At 37.7% G+C, this 13,364-nt stretch overlaps 1 protein-coding gene across 1 annotated transcript in view; it reads left to right on the top strand.

The window, feature by feature from the left end:
* ESR1 (estrogen receptor 1) overlaps positions 1 to 13,364 on the top strand; it is a 152,804-nt gene that overhangs the window by 25,943 nt on the left and 113,497 nt on the right. Inside the window, 1 exon segment of the mRNA XM_052784716.1 lies at positions 5,961 to 6,465. Within this exon segment, the coding sequence (XP_052640676.1) occupies positions 6,038 to 6,465 (428 nt within the window). The 5' untranslated portion in view covers positions 5,961 to 6,037.

Genomic DNA, 13,364 nt, shown 5'->3' with positions numbered 1-13,364 from the left:
AACTTTCAGTATCTATACCAGTCTGGAAGGTAGCATGTCATTCACTCTTTTGGGAAGTTTTGTGCCCAGTCTAATCAGGACTAGGATCTGAGAGAGAAGAGAGCAGGCTCAGTCAAGAGAGAACTTTTAGAAATCTTAACTCTTAAAGACTTGCAATTTTTCAAGGACTGAAAAATTGGCCAAACGTGGATGGACTTTCAGAGGAATAGTAAAAGGCAGTTTTGTGACACAGTTTCAGCTCCCTGCCAGATTCAAAGTTCCTGCTCCAAAACCCTCATCTGCTACAGCAGAAAGGGTTTCTCATTTCAAAAAAGGGTTTCTAGAAATCTTTAAGGAGGGAAAAGCAAAAAAATTTCTTTCCAATTGGTTGAGATACTTCCAAATTATTCTCTCTGAGCTCATCACTGACTTGTAAAATTTCCACCTGAATGGCTAAAGTCTGATAGTATCATAAATAGCCGTAAACAAAGTCTTAAAATTTAAAGCATCAGAATACTTTACCAAAAGGCTATGCTGACATCCCAGCATAATTTTTCTCTTGATTACACAGCTAATTTCAAAGTATGTAACAGATCTTTTCACACAAAGTATAGGTAAAACTGAAGTTATATTTAAATGTTGTAACTTAATAAACATATGTGTGGAACAATTGTATTCCACAGTTCCCTGTTTGGAATAAGAACTATTTTGAGCAAATGTTCTCAAATTTTCTACTTGCATTTGACATGTGAAAGTGGAAGGTCCCCTTTCAACAGTAAAACCAACCTAAAAGATAAATTTAGAATGAAAAATCTTGGGTCCAGCCTTTCAGTGCCATGGCTGTTTTTGGTAAATTATTTGGGGGTAGGGGAAAAAAAAAGGTATACATCTTTGTATCAACTTATAAAACTTTAAATGTTAAAAACTCCCAATAACTTGGGTGAAGCACTTATCTCTACTAAGAGCCTAAGGAATTTTTAAACATACCTTTTGCTTTGCCTAGTGGTATCAAGGGCTTTAATTTTTTTTTTTTTTTTTCAGAGAAGATTTATAAAGCAGTGGGGTAGATGGTGCTGTTCTCCAGCTGTCTATCTTGAGGAGTTTCCTCACTGGACTAAACACAACATAATTTCTCTGTAATGTTACAGTGGAATCTTGGAAAAACATAATGTTCCTCCTGTTATGTGCAATAGATTCTTCTTTAATTGCAGCAGCTAAAAAAAGCTCCTATCTTTATAGCTGTGTAACCAAAGTGACGAAGTTTATGGTCTCTCACTGTCAGCAGGTTTATGGAAAATTTATAGTATATGTTCTAAGTTCTAAGTTTACCATTTTTTGTTGGAATACTTACTAAAACTAGTGCTGAAAAAGCCCAAGATAGGATTAAGAGTTTTGCAATCTTTAAAGATTCCTATAATTTGAATAGTCTTTGTGTAGTGTTTTTACTTTGATCTCCTTCTCCCTCAAACTGTTATTTTATCTTGTCCAGAATCAAGAATCTGTTCAGGCCGTTTCTTCCTCCTTTTCTTTTTCTTTTTTTTTTCCTCCCTATAAACTGAACGTATTTTGTTACCATTCCCTGACTGACTTTCAAGACTTCTAGTTAATAGAAAATTGCTGATGGCACTGGAAATCCCCAAACCTTCTTTTGGTTATTTAGATAAGTTAGAGTAATATTTTTGTTTTTAGTTTTTAGCTATTTTCCAGTTTTGAAGTGAAAATATGTTCATGTTGTCTGTTATGGTAAGAATCCTGAATTTGATTCAGTAACCTCCTGTTTGTAGCTGGTAAGGGTGTTGGACTGATGGTCCAGTTGAGCCAAACTGCACTATGCATGCCTCTGCTAGCTTAATCTGATCACTCTAGTCATTTGTTAACAACAACAAAGAAAAAGAAGAGAAAAAAGACAGAAATGTAATAACTAGAAGCAAACTGTTCAATGAATTGAAATGAGCAGAATTTGCCTTTAGAAACATATCTAAATATTCTTGAACTGTAAATGATGCTAATTTAATCACAGAGCCACAGATATGTGATTTAGTTTTAATGTTACTACATTGGTATTTTATTAGTGTAATTTAGAGTAAATTCCTCACTCTGGAAAATCTGAGTTGGGTACTGGAAATCTGACATATCTAGAAAAGGAAAATAGAAAGTTTGACATTTTAAAAAGGGGAACACAGGATTTCATCAGTCACTTCTATTCATTTCATCAATTCATTTCTCATTTCCAGCTCATGTCTGAATCCTCACTCTTTCAAAAACTCATTTCTTGACTCAGTCTCACTAAAAATCACTGTGTATGAAGATGCAATTTCTGCTTTGACCTTCCTTGCCAGTATGTCTGTAGTGCTCCTTAGCCACAGTGGCCTGTCCCCTCCTGTTTCCTCAGTATTCCTTAATTGCTATTTCCTTCTTGTTTCTTCCCTATTTTAACATATACATACATACTGTGTATGCATATATCTGGATGGATCAAAGCCAGCATTAATTTTATTTGTATATTCCCAAACTTCAGAAATATAGCAAAACCCCAATCTATACCTGACATAAATTTAGCAAATCTTCAGATTTTGTAGAACCAGTTTCCCTCTTTTTATTATGGGTGTCTGAGGAAGACTGGGATAGATGACTTTCTCCTGTAGAGTGTTCTTGGTAACTCCAAAACAATATTGTGCCTTCATTTAGGTGAGAGAAATACATAGGGCAGCTTGGTTGCAGTTGAATATACATTAGTGGAGAAATTACCAAATCTGAAAAGGTAGATTTCCCATTGACTATTTTTTGAACAATTCTGTCTAGCTCTGGAAATGAAGATGCTGCAGCCAATTCATGGGTTTTTTTATTCTGTCATACCTACACGTGATTTTTTTAAAAAATACACAGTGAATGAGGCAAGCCCTTCTGTATGAGATCTGCATATTTTTAAAAGCATACATGAAGTGGGATTTAGTGAAACCGAATTTTTGCATAAACTTCATGTCCAGTGGTAAAAAGTACCAAATATTATTGTTATATTCTGTACACATTTCCATATTGTGCTTGTAACACGTAAAACGTGACATCTAATAGATCAGAGTGATTAAACTGGGTGGTGGAGTAAGTCCTGGCCTTTAAGCACAGAGTTCAGGTTTTAGAAAATTAGCTCTCATTTTTCTGGGGGGCAGGCCCATCTCTAAAGCAGGGTGAATTAGCAGCATGTGTTAATTTGGAGCAAGCAGGATAGTCATCACCATGCAGGACAAGAAAAACACCCCCCTCTGATAATCTGTTGCATTTCATAGCTTTTTTATATCTAAAAATCCCATTATAGTATGCAGAATCAAAACCTGATTTTTTGCAGTATAAACAAATAAAAAATTCAACTTCTTCATGGGATTTGGCTTGACTAACCCCCCCACCTCACCCTCGCCCTTTCTTGCTCTCTCGCTCTTCTTCCACAGAAAAAGTAAGCCAAACGTTACAGGATGCTACCACAGGGATTCCAAGCCAGCCCCTAAGATCTTGCTGGTGGCACTCACATTTTTTTTCTTCTGAGATGTGTACCAGACTGTGTGCTGCATGGATACTGCAGCTATCTATTGCTGAGCGCTTTTAGGGGACAGGACTCTAACTTTCCACACCGGCAGTGTGTTTTAATGCTGTTTGCATATGGTGGAAATTTTAAATGTTTGTCTCTCTGAAAACACACAACCCTCCCAAAATAGTTAAATGCGTTTTAAAAAACTGCATGCAAGGAGCACTGAGGTTGCGCAGGACGTACTCAGAAGTCAACTGTCTGTGTGCACACTTATAGCTTCTGTCTTCTGCATAGCTATTATGCTGGAGCATATTATTGCATGTCAATATAGTGATTCTAACATAGCATACATGTTGGATAATGGTTTAAATAAAAAATTTAAAGTCTATTTTGTAAAACACTATAGAAGTGGGTACTTCTTATGGCAGGCAGCTTCACATTCATTCTCAGATTATGCAGTTTAATATGAGATAATGCTTTTTCTATGTATTGCCGAAGCTTGAAATGAAATCTATAAGAGTGACTGACCTTAAATCGTAACTGCCATTCATTTCAGTCTGTGTAGTCCAGCAGACTGGCTGCTGAGAGCTGTGCTTGCTTGCTGTTTTGTGATTCTCTGCAGATGCACATTTGCCCACTCCATGCAAACATGCACACGCTCTTTTTTTTCTCTCATACTGTCTGGCATATTTTCAGAATAACTCTTCGAAGACTTTCTGAACTGCTGGATATGATCGTCTGACTATTATTTTTTGAACTGGTAACATGTTTAGTCCAGTGTTGTTTAAACAAGCTTATCTCTCTGATCAAAGTCTACAATCTGAAATTTGAACAGGGTGGGTAGGGTGGCTGGGTGGGTGAGGAAATCTATCAAGTACATATTTATGTGCATGCTGCTGTCTTAGCTGTGTGCCTGTGGAGGTAAAAATGTATATTGCTTCAGAATAATCTTGCATATATAAATAACTTTGCCTATTTTAGTAGAAGTTCTGAAAGCATAGTATTATTACTAAAATAAACCCAGTTTTAGTAAACTTTCCTTGAAGCTATTAGTGACCTGCATATTCAGTTTTTCAGTTTCTTGGGTTTTTTGAAGGTTATGCCGAATAACTGTGGAGTTGTTTAAGTATAGCATAGACTTTGCTAGTATTCAAAGCATACTAACTGGAGCCCATATATTAATGTGTTTAAGGTTGGCATTAGCCTATTTCACTGACTGAACCACAGACCACAGCAATAAAGCTAGAGAGCTTGAAACAGTTTCTGGAGGTTTTCATTTAGCTAGTTCAGGAGAACTGGTTTGTGCAAAGTTAAAATTATATGGAATGAGATTGCAAGATGAAGCATGCATGCCACACCTTTTCATTATGTTCTCCCTCTTCCCTTTTTTTTTTTTTTCTAAATATAACTTTGAGAGGCATTTCAGTTTATTTTAAAGCCAGTCCTATTTGATTATTTTAGATTACTTGATTTTCTAGTCTGATTTCAAAATTGAAGTTTGCTGAACTTTTGTTTGCAAGACTAGGAAAAAGAATTTCCTGTATTCAATTCATGTGTCATGCAATCAAATATTTTTTTCCTAACTTTTAGGACCTTCCTGGGCAAAGTCTGAATGATGCTTTATTTCATCATTTTACAGCCTAAAAAGAAGCAGACAGAAATTTCTAGGCTAATCTAAAGCTTTTCCTTGCTTTTTAATGTTACCATTACACCCTAATAACTTCAAGTTTCTATTACTGATGGAACTATATTGTAAATCTTTTCTTCTACATAGATATCATACACGCGTTAAATTTGTTAGCTGGTTTTATTGACTGAGGCTTGTTACACACACACACACACAGAGGCGCACACGCTTGCACACACACATTCTGCTTTGCCCTGTCTCAGTTACAGCACAGTCCTACTCAGGGTCATTACAATGTACACATTACATATTTCTAGCAAACATGAAAATGAATCAAACAAAAGGAGAGAGAAGCACAGATAGATTGGAGCCTGCTGAGGAAATAAAAGGCAGTAATCTGCCTGACCACTGGACTACTCTTCCTGGTTGGATTTAAGTGTTCTTTCCCGTTAGTTGCCGTGGAGCGCTGGCTGCCCCGAAGTGAAAAATTAAACGACTAGTAAGAATGAAGTAACATTTAGTGGGACAATTATTTGGTATAACTCCAAAACTAATTGTTTCTGAAGTGATGTTTGAACCAACGTCGGCACAAGGCAAGAGCTCCTGGCTCACAGCCAGCACCTTGTAATGCATATTAGTGCAGATGAGGAGTTCCTAAAAGTTAGAGAGAGGGAGAGGGAGGGAGGGGGAGAGAGAGAGAGAATGTGCGTTTTCAGTGCTCACTCTGCATTTGTTTGTATCCTCCTCCTCGCCGAGATTAGAGGGATACCTGTGTAGTGCTGCTTTATAATGATTTCTGCTGAGCCTCAGAATAGGTTGTGGTGTTTTTTTTAGGTGGACTGCCAGCTGCCGATCTCGCTGTTGACAGTAAAAGCAGATATGTTCCTTGCTCACTGCCATTAGCACTGACCATGACTCTTCACACCAAAACCTCTGGAGTTACCCTGCTGCACCAGATTCAAGGCACTGAACTGGAGACACTGAGCAGACCTCAGCTGAAGATTCCCCTGGAAAGATCACTCAGCGACATGTACGTGGAGAGCAGCAAGACAGGAGTTTTTAACTACCCCGAAGGGGCCACTTATGATTTTGGTACTACAGCTCCAGTGTACAGCTCTACTACTCTCAGTTATGCCCCTACTTCTGAATCTTTTGGGTCCAGCAGCCTGGCAGGATTTCACTCACTGAACAATGTCCCACCAAGCCCAGTGGTGTTCTTGCAAACAGCACCTCAGCTCTCACCCTTCATCCATCATCATAGCCAACAGGTACCCTATTACCTTGAGAATGAACAGGGCAGCTTTGGGATGAGGGAAGCTGCTCCTCCGGCCTTCTACAGGTAAATGCTACAGATAATTTTTCTTTCTTTAAGCAGATGAACAGAGAAAATGAGAATGTGGAAATATGTATACCCTAATCTTTTCTTTTTGTGTAAAGGACCATGTGGTTTAATTGAATCATCCACGATATCTAGACTATAAAAGAATACCGTAGAATAAAACAAAACTGTCATTCACAGCCCACTGTGACTGCAAGCTGTAAATTTTGAAAACTGTACATAAATGAGAAACAAACTGGATGATGAGTATACATGTTTCCTGGGAAAACATGAAATCATAATTGATTAAAGAATGGCAAACCACCTCCCTGTTGTAATATATTAGAATTACTGTCCGAAGTATACTAAAAAGACTTCCACTGTCATACTTCTGGAGGTGAGTGGTTGTTTGTTCAGCTCTTAGCTGGTAGTAAGACTATTTTTCTCCTCTGGCTTCCTTTACAGTGTGAGAAGTGGCTTATATAGGAAGTAATTCAGAAGCGCAATATCCTTCCTAATCAAACTGTTAAAGTTGACTCAGTGACAGTATTTCAGTCAGTAACCACCTTCATGAGCTATCCTAAGAGCTGTGTACATATTAACCTGCATTTTTCATTGGAGGGTGATATATATTAACCATAAATCTGGCATGTTGCATTTCAAAAGATAAGATTTTGGAGGTTTTTGTATTTTTGTCCCTGAATAGAAGGGTTATTGTTTTTGTCTGGAATAGAAAGATAAAAGTATCTTTGAAGGCGGGGAGGGGATAATTTTCCTTGGTTTAAATATTTATTGTCAGTTGTGAAAACATTTATGTAATTTTTTGAAGTGATAGAAAGTGATAGAACTGTAGCTGCCAAGAAAATATAGTCATACACACCAAGACCCACAGTGGTAATGTTTGTGCAATGTTAATAGCATAATTTTGCATCAGCCTGTTATACTGGGCTTCAGTGAAGCAAAGTGAAGACTTAGGTGTATTTTTTTTTCCTAAACTCTGTCCATATCTGTTTATTGGAGAGATACAGGTGAGTTTGCTAGAAATGGAACGCCTCTGAAAAAATAAAAGCAAGTTGTTTTTTCCCTGTTGAGGGTCAGACTCTGCCAGACTTACTTGCACAATATAACACATTACTGTGAACAGCAACGTATGCTCTTAAAGACAGTTTAAGTCAGCCCGACTAAGAATCTGGTAGCAGAATCTGGTCAAAAACCCCAGATGATAGTTGCACTTTTTGCAAACGATTTATTGGTTTTGGGGAGCAGATGGAGTTAAGACTGGTGAAATGGTAGATAACAGTTATGTCAGACTGTCCAATACAGTGATCCGTTAACTGAATTGGTTCAAACAAAATGCATTTTAGTGCAACCAAATACAATACCTCTAGGGAGACTGAATACATGTCAGAGCATAAAGATCTTGAACGATTACTAGTGACTTGAGAGTGAAACTGCACTTTGCATTAGATTAAAGGTTTTTTTTACACAAATGTACCATGCAAACCTATGGTGAAAAGTGTGTAAGTGACCTCAGATATGTAAACAGTGGAGTAGTGAGTTTGTGAAGTTGAAATACACAGACAGAAAATGTACTATAGTTGGGGTATTTTACTTGAGGAGGAATCAAAACCAAGAATCACCTGGAAATACAAGTTGAACTATGGAAATAATGTCCTTTTATTTTTAAACAGTGAATTGAGGTGAGACACTTCAAAATAAAATTAACGAACTTTATTAGTTTAACTACTGGAGCAAATGTTTAAGGCCAGTGCTGGATTCCCCATTTCCTGACACTTGTGATGAAGGATGGGCATCTCCCTTGAAGATGTGTTTTAGCCATATGCAGTTGATGAGGCTTAATGCAGCAGTAATTAGGTGAATTTATGATCTTGGATATGCAGGTGGTTTATCTGCCTATGGTGTTATACAAGTGATTTGATGGTCCCTTCCAGCCATAATTCTGTAAAGCGCGTCTTATGTGGTAATAAGAAATGTGTATCAAAGTGCTTGCTGTGATTATCTTTTGTTAACAGGCATAGTACTGTTGGAATTAAATTGATAAAATCTTTGCCTTTTTTCCTTTTCATTTTTGCAAGATTGTATTTACAAAGTTATCACCCTCACAACATTAAATATTAGGTCTTTATTCTTGTGTTTTGGCACAAATCCAATCACCAATAGGCCGTTAAAAATAATTTGAATAGATGCTCAGCATTTGGGAAATATTTATATATCTAATCATGGGGTTTAAGAACAAATTCTTTGAAAAATATTGTAATGCATGAATTTCCAATTTGCTTTATTCATTTGGCTAATCTCATTGGTTTCAACTGGGTTAGGGCAGAAAAGGGAGTATGGGGCAGTGTAATCTGGCAATGAATAAATTGATGCTGGAGATTGGAAGATGTCTAATTACCAATATGGTGAGTTTCTGGAACAACCTATCACCAGGATTGGTAAAGGCAAAAATTCTCAAACCTAAGGCCCTAACAAAATTTAAAAAGGATCATGATCCGTTTATGATATGGCTGCCTGCTTCTATAGTAAGTAATGTAACCTAAGACCCAGAAGACTCCTCTGCAATTCTCATTTAACTTGCTGTGTGACAGAATCGTGCTTTTTGGCATGTAAAAGACAGAAATATTTGCATTGCATCATCCTGTTATATTCTGGATTTGAGATGCAAATGCTACATTCAGTGATACAAGTGGCTAGGACAATAGATAATCGTTGTAGGTTAGAGCTGAAATTATATTTTGTTAATACTTGGATAAAATGTTAAAAATCTTCAGTCACAAAACTCAAAACTTACTGCATGTGATAAGGAAAACTTTTAATGTCATTTGATTTTGTTAATAAGTATTCAAAATCGTGCTGCCTATAGACATATGTAGCTACATGTGTATTAATTCTGAAGTTACATTTTATTTCTTTCAGATAATGTTTCCTTTTCCAAAAGGCTTTGTCTCTTATTGCAAAATAATGACAGGCTTCTATATCTCACTGAAAAACATAATGATACATAAAGAAAAGAATGACTTTGTAAAGAATACAAAACCCATACCAATCTCCTCGTTTCTGGAGTCTCCAAATCATGGGACATCAGAATTTGAGAAAAAAGAAGGGTCTTAATTAATTCAAATTGTGCTGTCTTTAACTTGACCCCTTTTAGGTCTGACCGTGTGGCTGTTTTTATAGGGAGCCAAACTAAAATACCTTTCCCTTATCTTACAATGTCTGTATCTTCCAGTAAAAGGAAGAAGACATAGCACCAGTTATGTTTTTAATTCTCTTCAAATCTCACTTATATTTTATTTTCTTGATCATTTTTATAGTAGGGTTTTTTTTAATTATTAAATGCTGACTAGTAGTTGATTATTATTACAGGAAATCTTGTAGTCATGGATATTACAGTAAATTAATTGAAAGATTTCTTTTGTTCTTTACTACTGAATTTGAGTTCTGGTCTTTTCTTGGCAGGTTTTTGTTCATTCAGGGAAACACCAAGAAGTCTTTCATTAGCTAATTTACCTCAGTAAATTCCTACAAGCAACAGCAAAGACGAATCCTTTTTGTTCTGCCTGTGTGTGATGTTCCTGTGTCATCCCACTGTCTCTGCACTTCTCAGATCTGAAGTAAAATCGTGCCTGTATTTCAGGCTCTCTGTAGCCTGTGTTTGGTGCCGCTTCCAAATTTGGCCCAAAACCACGTAAAAATGGACTGCCACCTACCAGCTACCTGATGAGGGAGTTGTCTGGCAGTCTATAGTGAGTGACAGAGGCAGGGCAAATCAGTGTACAAACAGAAATACTAGATGAAAAATCATTCATTGCTCCCTCACGTTTGGTGGCTAGTTCGTGAGTGTCTTCTAGTACCACAGGCTCTAGGTTTAGATTAATATAATAAAGTATTTATTTAGCTTTAGTCCCAATTATCATACTGAAATTGACTCTGAATAATTTTAAACCTGCTGTTCCAATCAATATGATCACAGCTTTAATTTTTAATGCTTGCTAAAATTGAGAAACATCACAAATGTAGGTCGATCCCTCTTCTGCTGTAATTCATATATCCATCAGTCTGGAAAACAGTTACTTATCCTAATATGTGGTGTTTTTTTTAACCTTGCCTGATTCATTATGAATCTTTCTAGCTGCTCATGTTGAGTTCTAAACAAGAAGGATTTTTTCAAATTTTAAAATTAAAAGAATGTTACGATGAATGCAAAATGCAAAGATAATCTATCTATGTAGTATGAGGTATTCCAGAACATGGAGTACTATGTAATGTAGAGTTTTGTTTTTTGTTTTGTTTATTTTTCTCTAAAGCATCAATCTGTTCTCAGGGTCCTCTCTTGAACAGTTTAAGTGTTCAGGCAGTTTCTTGAACACTCAGAGCGTTCCTGTTTTCAGAGCTTGTACTGATATCTCTGACAATTTTACAGCAATAGATGACTGTAATGAAAGAGACAGGAAAGCACTGAGTTATCCCATTTCATGGAAATGTTGTCAAGATAAACCTGTTAAATGTTCTGAGATACTCACACATTACAATTATGAGGGACTTGTACAAACCAACTTTGCTGTTTCTGCAGCTCTTCTTAGAGAATGTGCTGATGTGGATCCTGCTGCAAGTGTGCTTGCACCATAAAGTCGCCAACCCATATTGTTGAGGTGCCTCTACATGTGTTCTGCGCCTCCTTGTGCCCCTGAATAAGGCTGGGCAGCGGTGGAAAGGGGTAAAGGAGCTGTTATGCCTCCTCGTTATCCTCCTTTCTGCCAAGGCACGGAAATGGATCTTGCCTGCTCTCTCTGACCTTCCCTTTCAAAGTTTTCTTCTTATTGAAGAAAACTTTCTTCACTTCTGTATTTTTTGCATAAACCACAGACTCAGGAAGTGCTCCATATACCAAGTCCTTTACATGTGGATTTACAACTTGTAGCTAAAAACCATGGTTGTTCAGGCAGCTCATGTGGATGGGGTTCATCTGATTAAATGTAGACACCTGGGTCTTTATTCAATTTTCCACTCCTTAGGCATCTGGTGCCATTTGAGAGGCCATAAGGTCAGATGGAGCTAGCAGATATGACACAGGACCTACTGTATAGCTATACCTTTCTAGAGTAGGAGGTGAGTGTCCATAAGGGTCATCACCTAGAACACCTCAGATGGCGTGCGGCAGGGACAACAGCATCAAACATTCACATGGACTGCCGCCTTAGTGTGTGGGGACACAGAGAGAAAGAGGCACTGTGAATGCACATATTGTCTCTTTCTAAGGTACCTGATTATAACAGACCAGGTGCATTAGGCTTTAAAAGTGCAAGTTTCTCTTTCTATAATATAAAAGATGGCTAAAGTGACTCATTCTGGTATAGATATCTACTGGATGAAGATGGATGCCCAGTGATGTCCAAAGTTATGTGAAATTAATCCCACCTGTACATCTCCTGTTTCTAAAGAGTCAAAGTGGTCACCATCTGTAATGTCCCTTCAGCCAGACACTGCAATATGTCCCTTGGGAGGAAGACCGGGGAATTGACTCTGTGTCATTGGCCTTGATCCCTCTTGGTCTGAGGCTATTGAAGCAACAAACACTGCTGGCCACATCTGCTCTGATAGGGAAAGCATTAGTTGCTGGCACCAGTTCCTTCAGCAATTGCAAAGTGAACATCAAATGCCAGCATTTTTTATTAAACCAACAAGAAAGGCCAACCAGAGCTAAGGCATAGCTCCAAACACACACAGAGGAGAAGAGTCCTGCCACTGAAGTGCATCCAGTTCTTCTAAGAAATTGAGATTTGGTAATTTTGGTAATTTGATATTGTTGACAATGAAACACTGAAACTAATCATGAGCTCCCTGGTCTGTCTGCAGGGAGTTTTCTGTTATCTATTCAGGCATCAGAACTGAAATTAGAGCAGAGATGCTGTTCTTCAACATTCTCATTTAAAGTGCTGCTTTCATTGCATTTATTACAGGTGCTGTTTGTAAAATTTGCTGTACAGAGAGAAGTCACATCTGAGGTCGTACACTATCCCTATGTATTTGGGTGGCCTTTCCAGTGAACTGCAAAAGGTCATAATTTACCACAGCTCATTAGGAACCCTGATCAATGTGTTACTGGGCAAGGCAAGGCATTTCTACTTTTCTGCCAAGCTCAGATTCCAGTTGCTGGGAGGGTTCTTACATCATCTGACTCAAGATATTTCTTCTTCTGGTGCAAGACTATGAACGTGTGAGATACTGCTTGACATATTTAACCTAGCACATACTCAGAGTGATACCTGTTAGAGACAAGAAGATCACAAATCTGCAGGATAATTTTCTTCCTTGACAAGATATTGATAACAGTATTGGATTCAGGAGTGATCTGGGCATTTTATTTAAACCTTTTACTAGAAGAAGGAAATATGGTCCTCAGAAAACACAGAGCTTAAATATGACCGTCCTTACCACAAATCCTATTTGATAGATGTACATAACAATTGCAGTGGTTTTCCAACAATTGTAGTGACAGTTGTAACTTATGACACAACAGCCAGCATCTATATAAATGAGAAAAGATGCCTTCCTTTTCCTCACTGCATGGAAGCCATTAGTAAAAGTAAAAAATAACAGTAAAGGTTGAAAGTCAGAAGTAACTAAGAGGACTTCTTAAACAAGCAGTTGGTGAGTTACAAGCCATGCATGTAACCACTTCACGTCTAGTGGGTGGAATTTCAGCCTACAATGACTGTTCAAGAGTGCAGTCCGTCTCAAATCAGACAACACGGCCGGAATATGTTGCATTCTGTTTCCATGTGCTGCTGTCTCACAACGCTGCCAGCTCTCAAAACCTACCTCCCCAGGGCCCAGGCAGCAGCATCTGTGCAGAGTAACTGTTGGATGCTACAGGGGACAGCCTTCCTCTCCCTTTG

Source organism: Harpia harpyja, chromosome 4, assembly GCF_026419915.1.
Source record: "Harpia harpyja isolate bHarHar1 chromosome 4, bHarHar1 primary haplotype, whole genome shotgun sequence".
NCBI lineage: Eukaryota > Metazoa > Chordata > Aves > Accipitriformes > Accipitridae > Harpia > Harpia harpyja.
The sequence above is the reverse complement of the archived record's forward strand: the minus strand, read 5'-3'. Positions and strand labels throughout refer to the sequence as shown.